The sequence below is a fragment of the Branchiostoma floridae genome, chromosome 13, assembly GCF_000003815.2.
Source record: "Branchiostoma floridae strain S238N-H82 chromosome 13, Bfl_VNyyK, whole genome shotgun sequence".
Lineage (NCBI taxonomy): Eukaryota > Metazoa > Chordata > Leptocardii > Amphioxiformes > Branchiostomatidae > Branchiostoma > Branchiostoma floridae.
In genome coordinates this window covers 18,865,603-18,881,307 of record NC_049991.1, presented here as the reverse complement: position 1 = coordinate 18,881,307, position 15,705 = coordinate 18,865,603, and the positions used below count along the sequence as shown (strand labels likewise).

Sequence of the window (15,705 nt, the reverse complement as noted above, 5' to 3'; positions counted from 1 at the left end):
CATCAATTGTCCAAAAAAATCTTGCTGATTGTAGTCCATGGGCCAGACCCCCAAATTTTACATATCAGTACCACTTGAGGGGGCAAATTTTCCTTATTATTTTTAGGTAGTAGGGTATCTGAGGGATATATTTTGATATGATAGCCATCGCAAAGTGGTAGCTTTGACCCGGCTATCTGCCCTTGACCTTTTGACCCCGATCTGGACCACGCCCTTTGATATAAATACACAAATGGGTGTGTAAATCAATCAAACAATAATATTTTCAAATGAAACTTGTTGGGCTGATACAGAATGAACCAAGGATTACAGAAAACTTAATTTCATTTCAATATCTTGATGCTATGAAGAGTTATGAGTCTTTGAATTATTATTTTTGAGCAAATTTTGGATGAAAAATGTTAATTTCTACTTTTCAAAGGCTGACATTTATTCCAAACTCACTTTTGACTTTTTTTCATGCTTTTATCTGCTTTGTTGTATCATTCCCTGCATTCTAAAGTTTAAATCATGAAAATCCACCATTTCTATCTAGAGATATGAGTACCTAAATAAGTACACACCTACAGGCCTTGTGTTGGGGAAACCGTTGCTAGGGCCGTTGCTATGGAGGCGCTGGGCTGCAATCCCAAGCAAAATGCAGTACAAAGCCTAGTCTTTTGATATATTTTATGTTCTTATACCTTTCAACATATACAGAGAACATGTTCAAGGTGTCATATGTAAGGTAAAGTATAATTCTAGTTTAAAACTTACATGCTATATGTATAAGTTAAATAGCATTATCATCCTACATGTATAAGAGACCTTGCACGAGTGTGCATACTATTTCCCACAACTATGAAACAACACTTGACAGTGTTGGTTGCTACATAAGAACAATAAACATTGTTGACCACTCATGTTGTGATTGCCATTGACCTACTTTTGCAGATGTCCTTTAAATGACCCCTCTCCCCACACCCTGAGCCTTAATTACTTCCAGTCGCATCTTCCCTGTACCTCTATTTTGGCTGTAGTGCCACATCATCATGGCCTGGCCATGTGCTACTCTCCTTGATGCTGTCTGGTTGACGATTGTGCCTTCTTAGAACTATATTTAGCTAGCATTAGAACTTCTCCAAAGTGTGAGCCTGCCCGTTATATCTACAATGTTCGGGACAATGTTAAGTTGAGTGTACAAGCTCCGCGTGGACAACTTGGCATCTTGATTCTTGTGTTCGGACTGGATGGATTCACTCCTCTCGCATACCTCTGACTGGGAGGCGACGTTGCCACTAGCACTGGCCAGTCCTGTTTCAACTTCATACGCATCTCAACAGCTCCATGGATGCTAAGAATCGTACTAAAGATTGTGACCGCCACCCCACCCCAACCTCCAGCCTAGGCCGACCATACCTGGAGTCCTCAGAGATTCGTACAGCCATAAGGTACTCAGTCTTCCTCCTTTTCTCTGTGTCTATCTCCTCACTTTTCAACATGGCAAGTGCAAAAGACTCGTGTGTTGCAGCGAAACGTCCTCGTTTAGACTGTGTGATACACTGTTCGCCAAACGATGAGACTGAATCTAAGTTGATAAGTCCCCAGAGTATTGACTCATGGAAAACACTACTAAGAGCAGCTGAGATCAGAAACTACACTCCCATCATAGAGCTTGCTAAAAGCTTGTCAGAAGGCGAAATCCCAGATATCAAGTACCACAGAACATGTCGTAGTATATTTACCATGAAGAAAGATCTGGACAGATTGGCGAAACAGAATGCAGATGAGAAATCTGACAAAGACAATTTTGAAAAGAGTTGTACCGGTAAGAGAAAGCAATGTTCAACATCAAGGGTTTACGAGAATGAATGCATGTTCTGCCAGAAAACTAAATATCTGCCAGGAAAAAGGACCAGAGAGCCTTTGGTACAATGCAGTGAGTTCAGGGCTGATGAGAAGATACGACAGGCTGCAGAAGCCAAAATGGATTTTAGAATGATAAGTCTGGCTTCTAGGGACCTTATAGCAGCAGAAGGTCAATACCACAGATCATGCTACAGAGAATACACTAGGAGTACCGCATGTGTAGCAGGCAACGATGACAACAATGAAGGGAGTATGAGGCAAGATCCATATGAGTCTGCTCTGGATACTGCGTATCAAGAGCTGTTCCAATTCATACGGAATGATCTGTTCAGCAACCCTAGGGTACTACGAATGACAGACCTCTCCTCAAGATTAGTGGAGTCTATGAAGTCTCTTGGTATAGAGCAGATCAAAGACTCCACCAAGAAACACATGCGGCGGACTTTAGAGAGCGAGTTTTCTAGTACCCTACACTTCTTTTCTGATGACAACCTCAGACTGCTTGTCTATCCTGACAATCTATCTAGATGTGACCTTGTCAAAGCGAATCAGGCCTTACAAAAGGAGCTCAACACTCTTAAATCACTCCTTAACAAAGATGTTGTTGCCAAGGCAGCCCTGTTGCTTAGAGACGACATAAGAAAGCAGGATGTTCCTCAAGCCTGGCCACCGGTGATCACAGAGGAGGACGAAAGTAGAGACATCATCCCTCCGTCAGTCGTCAAATTCTTTTGCTACTTGCTGACAGGTGGTTTCAACAATGCCGATGCATCACAGAGGGTGGAACGACTTGTGACCTCATTCGGATATGACACTGTGTATGCTGTAAGCCAGGGAAAGGTGAAAACACCCAAACACATCACGTTGGCTTTTTCCATCAAGTCACTGACAGGAAACGTGGAGCTTGTGCAACTGCTGAACCGACTTGGTCACAGTGTTTCTTACAGTACTATGGAGGAAATCAGTACGGCCCTTTGCCTTCAGAAGCTGTCAAGTGGTGATGGTGACATAACCCTTCCAAGTAACTTGCATAATCAAGTTTTCACAACACTTGCCTGGGACAACATCGACCGGCTGGAAGAGACCATAAGTGGTGGTGGGACATCTCATCGTGTGAATGGCATTGCTGTCCAACCCAGGGTTACAGAGTCCACTGAAGTAGAAGCCCTCCCTCCAGTGACTAAAACAAAAAGAAGAAGCATTGATGCGCAGCAGCCAGTATTGCCAACCTACAATGTTGGCCAAAGAGAGGGTCCTGAACCATGCCAATCTGTTGACCTCGAGGAGGAAGATATCACTCACACTGCACGGCTGAAGAATATAATATGGATGATAGCTCGTATACTTAAACAAAAAGAGCAAAGTATCAGCAGCTGGACAGGCTTCAACATCAAATCACGCAGTGATGTCCCAGTAATTCCTGACAACGTTTGCTACCTTCCCACCATCAATGCCCCTGCAACACAGATGTCCACCGTGTATGAGATTCTCAGGCAGTCTTTAGTCATTAAGGATCAGCTCCAGTTAAAGAAGATCGTCTGTGTCTTTGATCAGGCTATCTATGCGAAGGCGACAGAGGTCATGTGGAAGCACAAAGATATTTTCAAACCAATAGTCATCAGAATGGGATCTTTCCATACATCCTGTACACTTCTGGCAATTATCGGAAAACGCTTCCAGGATGCAGGTCTGAGGGACCTTGCCATTGAATCTGGGGTAGTAGCAGAGGGTTCGGTGTCTGGAGTGATGGACGGACGCAAGTACAACAGAGCAGTCAGGTTCCACAAGCTAGTGTACGAGGCCTTACTCAGGCTTGTGTGGTCAGGGTTTCTGTCCTGGATGCGTCAGAACCACAATGAGGATCTCACTGACCTGGAAGAAGCAACGGAAACCATCGACACCCACACCAATGATATATCACAACAAGCTTTACTAGGCATCCTACAGTCAGCAACAAATAACAGAATCATGTGCATGTTTGACAACTATGTCACCACCCTCCGAAGTGAGAGCAGCCGCCTCACACAGTATTGGATGTCCTACATTGACCTCGTAGAGATTTTGCTGGGGCTCCTTCGAGCAACGAGGGAGGGTGATTGGTTGCTACATCAAGTGTCCATCCGACAGCTCATCCCATGGTGCTTTGCTTATGACAGGGTAAACTATGCAAGGTACCTGTCATACTACTATGCACAGATGTCACAATTGCAATCCCAACATCCAGACGTGTATGCAGAGTTTATGAGAGGACGCTTTTCTGTTCAGATTGGCCATACGAACCCGTTTGGACGTATTCCGGTTGACCAGACTATCGAGGAGACGGTGAACAAAGACACACAAACCGCCGGGGGGACAAAGGGGTTCAGCCTTAACCACTCAGCCATATCAAAGTACTACCTCACAGCAGAACACAGGAGTTTCTTCTTGAAACAACTAAGGGACATGACTAGTGGTGCCAAGAGTAGTAAGTTTTCTCATAAAGATCTACAAACTACACGCATTAGAAGGGATGAAGCCGATGTCAGCTCATTGGTCGATTTAATGGAGAACAACTGGATCAACCCAATGTCCTCAGAAGAGCCCGACCTTGTCAGCTTGTCCACGGGCAGTGTGGCACCTCCCGACATAGTGAAGGATATTTCCGACGCCCATCAAATGGGAGAGGACGCCTATCTCTCCTTCCGAAGGAATCGACTGGAGCAAGACCCACCAGAAGTAAAGTTCCATGACAAGCTGACAAAACTAAAACTGAAGACATTCTCCAATATTGGCACTAAGAAGACCAGTGTAAAGGGCAAAACCAAAGAAGTTGTCCTGCAGGCGGACAGGAACCTGTTCAGGCACATCATCCTCATTGCAGAAAGCAGGCAGCTCCGCATTAAAGATGTCCTGACACATCCTCTCGGTCCCCTTCCATGGTCTCTTGCAAATGCTGATGGTACTTTACGTAAGACCAACAAAGCTGCCCTTGCAAGAGAGCTGGAGAGTCGTGTTTCTCCAGCAGAAGATATCCCAACTCCATCCACCTGTCTGATCGATGGTATGGCCATTCTGCAAAAGATCAACGGCAACAACATGACGTTTTCTGGGCTAGCAAACACCACAATATCCATAGTTTTAAAGGAAGGTGTGAACAGTCACAGAATCGATGTTATATTTGACGTGTACAGGGACCAGTCCATCAAAGATGCTGAGAGGTTCAAGCGTGGGTCAAGCACAGCAATACAGTACAAAACCATAACTGGCGGATATCAGGTCAAACAATGGAGAAAGTTTCTGTCCAGCTCCAACAACAAATCGTCCCTGATCAAGTTTCTGGTTGACGAATGGAAGCAGCCAAGCTACCGAGAGAAGCTTAGGAACAAGACGCTGTATGCTACCTGCGAGGATGCCTGCTACAGGTTCACTAAAGATGAATGGGTGGAAATTGCGGAGCTACAATGCTCACAAGAAGAAGCTGACACGCGCCTCCTACTCCATGCACTCCACGCTGCTGAGTCTGGTTCTGAAGCAGTTGTCATCACAGCAGAAGACACAGACGTCATGATCATCAGCCTCGCCTTCGCTAAACGTATCCCATGCAAGGTGTACCAGAAGTGTGGCACAAAGAACAGAACACGCTTCATTGACATTGACAAGTTGGCAGATGCATTGGGAGAAGAGGTCTGTAAAGCATTGGTTGGACTACATGCATTCACAGGTGGGTACCAGTATTGCCTTACCTCACGAAGATTTACATGTACATTATGCATGTGCACCAAGAACATTTTGCATGATAATTCCCACAATATTTTTAAACACATACTTTGCATAGTTTTGTAACATGAATTTTGCTTAACAGACACAATCAATTAAATACACACACCTCACATATACATCAGCTGATAGTGAATGATTAAATGCCACTCTATATGTTGTTTCCCAGGATGCGATACTGTTAGCGCATTTTCTGGCCGTGGAAAGTTGGGCGCTTTCAAGCTGATGTTGAAGAATGAAGAGTACCAGAATGCATTTCAGAAACTAGGAGAAAGCTGGACGGTGTCTCCTGATGACACCCTGTTCAAGAGGATTGAGCGCTTCACCTGTCAGATGTACGTGTCGTCTACCCCTGTAGCTGACGTAAACGAGATGCGGCACCACTTGTTCATTGCCAAAAAGGGAAATGTGGAATCAAGTGCACTACCACCGTGCCGAGACTGCCTTCATCTGCATGTTCAACGAGCAAACTACCAAGCCGGTATATGGAGGGGGTGCCTCCAGAACGACCCTCAGGTACCAAGCCCAGTAGATGCAGGATGGAAGTTAGATGAAGATGGTAATCTTTCCATCACATGGCTACAGTCACCTCCCGCGCCAGCTGCTGTACTGGAGCTGCTGACATGTAGCTGCTCGCGGTCGTGTACTCTGCCCTCCTGCACCTGTCTTGCAAATGGTTTGAACTGCACAGATATGTGTAAATTGAAAGACTGTTGTAACAGGAAAGAGGAAGAAACTGAAGAGGATCTGGACATTGAACTCTCCTCTAGTGATGTTGATGACACATCTAGTGACACTGATGATGAATAGATAACAATCAAATGTAAAGTTGACATGATAATGATAATTGTGCTTGTACATGCCATATTGTGTAAATACTCAGGGCATATAGGTTGTTCATCTATAGACAAATTTGTTGCTTTGCATTATGTACATACAGCTTACAGCTATGGTTTATGATATGGCATTGTCATATGTTATCAAGTAGATAAAATTATTTATTAACTTTTTATTAGATAAACATAATACTCATTAACTCAACATCTTATTGGTCAGCTTATTCTAAACCTGATTACTCTCCCAAAACAAAAGTTTCTCGACAAAAACTGGATTTTGTGCTGCATTTAGCTTGGAATTGCAGCCCAGCATCTCCATAGCAACGGCCCTAGCAACGGTTTCCCCAACACAAGGCCTGTAGGTGTGTACTTAATTAGGTACTCATATCTCTAGATAGAAATGGTGGATTTTCATGATTTAAACTTTGGAATGCAGGGAATGATACAACAAAGCAGATTAAAACACAAAACAAGGTCAAATGTGTGTTCGGAATAAATGTCAGCCTTTGAAAAGTAGAAATTAACATTTTTCATCCAAAATTTGCCCAAAAATTATAATTCAAAGACTCATAACTCTTCATAGGATCAACATATTGAAGTGATATTAAGTTTTCTGTAATCCTTGATTCATTCTGTATCAGCCTAACAAGTTTCATTTGAAAATATTATTGTTTGATTGATTTACATACCCATTTGTATAATTATATCAAAGGGCGTGGTCCAGATCGGGGTCAAAAGGTCAAGGGCAGATAGCCGGGTCAAAGCTACCACTTTGCGATGGCTATCATATCAAAATATATCCCTCAGATACCCTACTACTTAAAAATCATAAGGAAAATTTGCCCCCTCAGGTGGTACCAATATCTCCTCTGGCCCATTGGGAGAATTCAATAGCCTCAGCCAACAATGCCTCCTGTCTGCCTAAAGAGGAACTGCACCCAAATAACAGACTTTCCCTGTGTGGATTGTGAGTGCATTCAGCAGAGGTACATGTACACAAAAGCAACTGTCATCAGCTCACATGGCACAGCTGTACAGCAGATATATCCTTTAGCAAATTGACCATGACTGCAAACATTGCAATCATAAATTCCTATTCATATGAAAAAATGTAAACAATCATTTAACATTTTCATAGCTGGTAGCAATCTTAATTGTTCAACAACCTTACAAAATAACAGCTTCAACTGCAAGCAAATATCTCATGATGACCTTAAAACCTGTGACATGACGGTAACATTTAACACACCTGGGCAATAAGGAAATCACTCTTTCTAAAATTTACCCTGACTCACTGCTGACACCTATCAGTATCAGGGCTGATAAGATACCGTCAACAGTATTAACAGTCAACAAGGAACAGCCCACAAAGCAAACAATGGAAGGGAGGGTCCCGATAACACAAATTTTCCTTTTACTTCCTTGTGGGAATCAAAACTGGATGGGAACTGTGTAACTCAACTCTCATAATTCCACAGGGTGCCATAATGCTGCCACATGAGAAAAATACCTGAATTTAGAGATATGTAACAATGAATTATCAGTAATCCTCATTCAGAAATACATACACATCAAATATTCATGTGTTCACAACAATCTTTAGAAGGCCTCTATTTTTTAATATAATGTTTTCTTCATGTGGTACCCAGTGGAAATATGAGAGTTGATATTAACATTAATTCTTCCCCTGCAGCTAGGCACGTAATATGCACTTTGTCATGTAATTTGTATAAGGAATTCTATAATCAAACAACTGCGAATTGCCCATGATTGGTGTTCAATAAAGTACACCCTGCCAAAGCTTCATTACTTATAACTTAACAGTGAGAATAATAAATTACACTTGTTGCCCAGCCAAAAATAGACTTGAAGGATTAATTATTTTATTAGATTAACGGGACACAAGATAGAGTACCGCAGTTGTAAAATTAATATAGCTCAAGGAGTTTATTGACAATAATTTACACTTGTTGCATGGCCCAGACTTTTGTGAGCGGTACCCGATTAGACTGACAACATGTAGTAAGTGCAGTTAAAATAACACTGTTGTAAATTTAGATTTGCTAAAAAAAAAATACAAAGAAACTTTCCAGCATATTTGAACAAAAATCTAATGTGGGAACAGGTAAAACAGGTGGCCACTGTCGACACACGTACATAGACTGGATACCAAATGCCAGCCCGATCTCAAAAATAAGACAACCACAGCAGCAAAATTAAAGCCAATTATTATAGTGATTAATGATTGACTACCGAGTCCACAAAGACATCTGTAAATGTTACACAGTAGGCCTAAATGTATATGATAGCTTAATTCATGTAATGTACTAAATTATTCAGATCCCAGGGGATGTTTTTGTCATGAAACACTGTGGGCAACGAGTGTCAACTGGGAAACAACAGACTTGGAAGCAATTTGTGACACCCTGAGGCGAAAGAACAGAAAAGACATTAACCCTAGAGCTGTATTAGGCACAAGGGCAGGCCGGATATAATGTCGGAAAAGGGACTTTCAAGCCTCAAAGAACAAATAGCTACCAAGGTACTGGTAATCCCTCAGGAAAGTTAATGAAATCTCTGGTATCAAGAAACTGTATTATTTTGTACTGAGTATTCAACCTTCAAAAATATAAGGTATCACTAGTAAGCCTTTATCCGTGGGGTATTAAACCTATATCCATTGTTCCATCAAACTGCAATGTTCTAAAATATATTGGGGTAATCTATACCCATTGTTTTATCATAGCCCAATGTTTTTATTTGATACCACCATCCTTCGACTCGATATTCCTGAATACCTTTTTTGAAAAACAATGGATATAGGCTACCCGGGTAATAAAGGTAAACTAGTGTTTATCCGTCAGAACAGTTTATAAAATTTTGGTATTACAATATCAGAAGTGTTCATCAGTCTGTCACACGGTGGTTCAACCTTTTTTTTTTTATTTGCCAAAGAAAGAAGAAAATGGCTGTTCAAGAGGATTTTTGTAGTTCTAAGTGGTTAGTGGACCTGCAAGATTGTCTGGACTTTATACTTTAAGTTAATGATTAAGCATAGAGTCCACATTGACACCTGTGACACTTAAAATTGTCAAACAACCTTATTGCACTTGACCAGTAGCAGGTAAATAATGGCCCAGACCAAGGAGCTTTTATATCAGATATAAAAGCTCCTTGCCCAAACGACTATTTTCAAAAATTGTTCCAAAATTCTACCACAATTTTTTTTCTTCTAAGTTTAACATTTTAAAGGTATCAACTGTTGAGAAATAGAAACAGCAGCAGTCAGTGTCAATTTGGAGGTGAAACTTTAAGGTGAAAACTCAGATAGCTGAGAAAAGACATTTTGGGAGGAGTTTGTTTGCTTCTGAGTGACATTTTCACTTATTGGAGACAAGGATCAATATTAAGGTCTGAGTACAAAATATTTCAAATGTGGCAACTCATCATCATGTGGCAACTGTTGAGAAATTATTTCAGTATGGCGGCCTTGAAAAGTTGTCTTCCAACAAGAAACACCTGTTCCGCCATACCTTCCACTGTATTTTGGAGAACTTTGATAAACAAACAAATAAATGATACAATAACAGTCAGTGTGAATTCTAAGGAAAAAGGTGAAAATGACTGGCTAAGAAAAGCAATTTTTCAGTACAGTTTGGTTCAAAGGTATGTTGGAGGCAAGAATCAAGTGAACAATTACTTCTCCAAAATATTCTTAATGTGGCAACTGTTGAGAAATGGTAACAGGAGCAGTCAGTGTGAATTTGGAGGTAAAAGATCATGAAAAAAGACACCAAGAAAAGCCAATTTTCCGTGGAGTTTGGTCCAAAGTCATTTATGGACAGTAAACCACTTGTTGCAGGCCAGAATCAATATGAGAACGGTACTTCTCCCACCACCTGTTCTGTGGGTAAACATCTTAAGCAGGGCTTGAAATACTTTTTTCTGCATACCTGCACTGATGGTACATGTAACATTGAACATTACCTGCACCACTATGAATTTGGGATGTATGGATCATACTAAAATTGTTCAGGAACCATTGCTATTTCTTTCTTTTATAACTTATAGGTGGTAACAATGCAGCTAATAACAATCCATCTACAGCTACATTATCGGAAATTTATGTATAAAACCCAGTACATGGACCAACTGCAGGTTAGGTGTAGGTAAACATCAGAAATACCTGCACAGCTCCAATTTTACCTGCACTAACCTGCATATGCAGGTGGTATTTCCAGCCCTGGAATAGTGCTTTTTGAACCACCTGTTCTGTCGGTAAACATCTTAAGTGAACCTGACAGGCCCGTTGCCTTCTTAGCGGGAGATCTTAAGACCCTGGCGACCGTGACAGGATTTTGGCTCCCAGGAACTGGTGTTGTTTTGTCCCTTTGTAAACTAGAAGTTGACCCTTTAAAGGCAACAAGGTTACCAGTAATCGCAGGAGACACGGCATGGGCAAATAAGGGCTGGCTGATTTACAATAATTACATCATATTCAACATGAAAAGCTTCGTGGTAACTGTTCAGGGTGTTACTAATAAGGTAAGGAGAGTGTTTTGAAACGTCAGTTGCGTATGATGGATTCAACATTCAAACAAAGTCTCCATCAGAGAAAAAGTCTCCGTCTTAAAGCACCTAGATGACAATAATATTCTATATACACATCAATATGGCTTCCGGAAAAACTATTCTACTTATATGCCCCTTATACAACTCATAGAAAAAATTACATCAGCCCTGGAAAATAAAGAATTCACCATTGGAATATTCCTTGACCTATCCAAAGCGTTCGACACAGTTGATCACAACATTCTACTTGACAAACTCAACACATATGGTTTCAAAGGCTCTGTACTTCTATGGTTAAAAGATTATCTGTCAGAGAGAACGCAGTATGTTTCTAATAACAGTTTTGTCTCGTCCCAGAAATTTGTTACATGTGGTGTCCCGCAAGGCTCCATACTAGGACCTCTTTTATTTTTGATTTATGTAAACGACCTTCCCATGATATCAGACAAATTTTTCGCCTTAATATTTGCAGATGACACCAATCTTTTTATGTCACATAAAAATTTTGATACACTCATTTCAACAATTAACGATGAACTTTGCAAATTAAATCAGTGGTTTAAGTCAAATAAGTTATCCCTAAATATAGACAAAACAAATTTCATCATTTTCACAGGAAGAAATAAGAAATACAGTAAAGAAATGGCAAAGTTACACATAGATAATAAACCCATTAAACAGGTAAGCAACGCACGGTTTTTAGGAGTCATTATAGATGAAAAACTCACGTGGAAGTTTCACATAGACATCATTTGTAAGAAAATTGCTAAGAATATTGGTATCATAAGAAAAGTCGCAAACTGCCTATCTCGTAAAATATTTATGACTCTTTACTACAGCTTGATATACCCCTACTTAACATACTGCAATATAATCTGGGCTAGTACTTACACTACCTCATTAAAACCACTGCACCTACTACAAAAACGTTTTGTTAGAATTGCATCAAACGCCTCTTTTATAGCAAATTCAGCAACTTTTTTTCACAATCTGAAGATTTTGACAGTATACGACATAAACAAATTGCAGTCAGCCATTTTCGTCCATAAAGTTATTCACAATAATTCTTTCTTACCAGTCCTATATAAAGACATTTTTAAGTACAACGCAGATATTCACAATCACAGCACAAGGCAGCAAAACAGTCTTAGACCTATCAAAACAAAATCGAACCTAACACAATTTACTATAATGTTTAGAGGCCCATCCATATGGAACACTCTAAGTCTTTCCCTACGAAATTGTCAGTCCCTTTCCATTTTCAAGAAACGTATGAAAAACAACCTTATAGAGAAGCCAACTATTTACTCCTGATTTGTTTTTTTTTTCTTGTTTTTGATCATGTTATGCTCAATTATCATTTAGTATTATACCGTGTATTTGGTGCTCCTTTAACCTGTTTGTTTGCAGTCTTTGCACCCATTGTCTTGGTTATCTGTATTTGCTTTCATTTTGTTTTGCTAGCATGATTAATTGTATGATTTTGACTAATTTCTTTATGATCTGTTGATCATGTTTAGTTTTGTCTAATTTCAGTTTTTGATGTTAAGATTAATTGTAACGTTGTGTATGATCACTGAGTTATATTATTTTCACTTGGTTTATTATTGTTCGATGTATAATCTTCATGACCATTTAATTGTATCATGATTTGTATATTTTGACGGGGGGAGAGTTTGTATAAGCCACATGGCTTTTTTCTCCCCCCTTGCACGTTCTGTTGTATTCTTTAATTTTCTGTATGTATCATTTTTTAAAGTGCAAAATAAAATCAATCAATCAATCAGCTGCATTTGACATGTGTGTATAATGCTAGTTCATCTTTATCCGTGGGGTAACCTTTATCCGTTGTATATAAAATTGAAGTATTTAGGGATATAAATTTGACAGACGCCTGTTACAGACTGGAATGCTATGAAAATTTTGCAATTTGAAACTGTTACATTACACTACATTTAAAATCTTCTGTATTGACAGAAATTCTACCCTTCTGTGTACATGTACATCCAACAACAAATATATTCAAGACATGATAAACTATTTGATTTATTAAAAGAAAGAAATCATTTTGCTAGTTAGAAATCTCCCTTTAACTCTTTTAACAGAACAAAACATTTGTATTTGACCATGGGCAGACTGCAGTCATGACTTTTGTGAAGGAAACAATACAACCCAACACTAAACATTTTGGTACTCCTACTACCGGTAGTTACAAACTTGTTAAAGCACTCAGTCACACATTTGTTTTCATAACAATTTTGTCCCTGACAGGCTCTGTTGCTAAGTGTGGTGGGCAAGCATAGTCTGAAACATTGGCTGCTTGTCTGGGTCATTGGCTGTCTGAGAAAAGCATGATTAGAGGCTCAGAGTATGGCTGTAATTAGTGTAAATGAATTGGGGCAACACTATGGAAAAAAAAGGAAAGCGATATCAATCTAGTTTTAGCTTCTTGATCATGAAGAGCTAGTCTTCCACTGGTCGTGACAGAGAAGATAGACTCTATGTACAGTATTTACAGGTTCATTGTACCGGGGAAATTCCCCTAGCACCACCGTGCTAAGGACTGCTTATTCATTAGTAATAAGTACTATTATGACAGAAATTTCCTTATCTTTCTAACCCCAATCGGGCAAGTGGGGTAGGACATGCACTTGCCCGATTGGCACATTGCCCAAGACAATCAGGCTAGTAGACTTGTCCAACCCTGGCATTGTTGCTACAGTCTACCTTAAATACCCCCTGGCAGAAGCCAGATTTAGGATTTGCACAACTGAGTGAATGGCTTGGACACAGCGGGGGGTGAAGTCAAGTGAAGAAACAGTAAATCATTTTTCATGACTAATCCCTGCTCCGTGATACAAACTTCACACCCTGAAGCAGGGCTGCCTCACAGACCTGTCCCTCCCTTCCAGGGCAGAAATTTCCTAGAGTAATTTTAGGACAGACAAATATTTCACCCTGTCTGTCCAAAAATCTCCATTTTGTAATTCTCCAAGTAGATCTTGCAGTGGCATAAGATAGTATCATAAGCTGGGGAAGGAGTTTCATTCCCCACCAAATAAAAATGCTCTAGATGCTGGCTAAACTCCTTCCGATACTATCTTATGCCACCGCAAGATCTGCTTGGAGATTATGAACTTTGGTCCATGGCAATAAATTCATATAAAAATGTGTTTAATGTTGCAAGCGTCAAGTGACAGATGTAACAACGGAAACTAAGGACATGGGGTAACTTAACAATGAACAAGTGGGACAGGAAAATTAATAGCTGAAAACAGCCCTCTTCAAAAGGGCTATATTTACCTCATCACCATATGTATACCCTCCAAGTTTTTTGGGGTCCCTGTTTCTTTGTGTGGCCTAATGATTGTTTTGAGTATCGTATTCACAAGTTTTCACATACTGAATCAGGCCCAGGTTCAGGTCCGGACCTGGGCCTGATCCTTTGGACCTGAACCGGACCTGGACCTGAATTTCCTATACCGGTACCCACTCCTTTAATTCTGAATTAGCAATCTTCCCATCCAATCTCTGCTAGGAGAGTACCCACCAGCTCCAGTTTCTATTTAGATCTAGAACAATGCCGTGCGGGTTAGGCCGTGCCTGGCCCCGGGATCAGACCACACTAACTATTTACCATTGTGCCATGGCAACAAAACGAACCAAACAACACCTTTCAGACCCATAATATCTGCTCTACTCGTGATGTCTTAAAACCACCTGTTAAACCAACAAACTCTGTACGTTTCTATAAGGAATATCCCAAATGAAGGGCTGAAAATGTTTATAATTAGACAAATTGCGAAGGTGGAAGACCCAAATTGACATGTATGAATTAACCGCAGTCAGGCGCACCCTTTCTTTATATACCTTTGTAAGGTCTGTCAATACAAGACGTCTTGGGTTTCAAGACGTAAATATACGTCCAATCACGAAGCACACGTAGCTGGCATGCCTTGTCTGCATCACACAGGAGTCACAGTATGACCTACAATGTAGTACAAATGTACTTTTGTTGGACAAGAGAATTTGCAGGTGTGCAAAACAAACTAAGTAAACATAATAACAAAGTTAAGATACACACTACAGTCAAATGTGCCCAAGAAGGCCAATTAGGGAACGTTTGGTCTTAGACTATGCGGACATGTTATCACTATAGTATAGACAGGACCATTTTGCTTGTTCAGTAGGAAAAATTATCTAATATAGATAGGCCAGGTGGTCCTTATGAATAACCTGGTATCTATAGTCGTATCATAGCTCTGTCTTCTCTACATGATACCGGGTAACAGAATTGTCTGCACTCCTTTCAAAATAAAGCTATCAGTATGAAATATAGCTAAACATTTCTAGATATATACTACAGAAAAAGGAATAATCTTCAAGTTGTATCTGTAATTGCTTTGCCCCTGCCGACAAAAAAAATCATTTTTTACAACTTATTTCTTAAGTTAAAACAGGTGTATGACATCTCTCTTTGCAGGTCATGAACAGACAGCTTAAAAACACAATAGAAGGAATAATCTTATATCTGCAATGAATCAACTTATTTCTGGAGACAGGTGACACCCTTTGAAGGTCGTGTGGTCGTGAACAGACAGCTGAGCTAATGTTGCATGTTTCACTACCGAAACACAATAGAAGGACAAGATACCCTCCGGTGACTAGGGTTTGTTTTGGTCCGCACCATGAT

The 15,705-nt window shown here is 40.3% G+C and overlaps 2 protein-coding genes across 5 annotated transcripts in view; one reads left to right on the top strand and one right to left on the bottom strand.

Moving 5' to 3' along the window:
• The window catches only part of LOC118428895 (transmembrane channel-like protein 7), a 46,887-nt gene that overhangs the window by 23,280 nt on the left and 7,902 nt on the right, over window positions 1-15,705 (bottom strand). The window lies entirely within an intron of this gene.
• Window positions 1,252-7,312, top strand: LOC118428894. Its single transcript, XM_035839172.1, has 2 exons — window positions 1,252-5,548; window positions 5,774-7,312. Exons 1-2 carry the CDS (start codon window positions 1,327-1,329, stop codon window positions 6,412-6,414), a joined length of 4,863 nt encoding a protein of 1,620 aa, XP_035695065.1. The 5' UTR covers window positions 1,252-1,326; the 3' UTR covers window positions 6,415-7,312.

What these genes read in the sequence shown, in the direction of transcription:
- LOC118428894 (XM_035839172.1), top strand. Translation starts at nt 1,327, where the DNA reads ATGGATGCTAAGAATCGTACTAAAGATTGTGACCGCCACCCCACCCCA. An exon ending in TGGACTACATGCATTCACAG is followed by an intron (nt 5,549 to 5,773) that starts GTGGGTACCAGT and finishes GTTGTTTCCCAG; the next exon opens with GATGCGATACTGTTAGCGCA.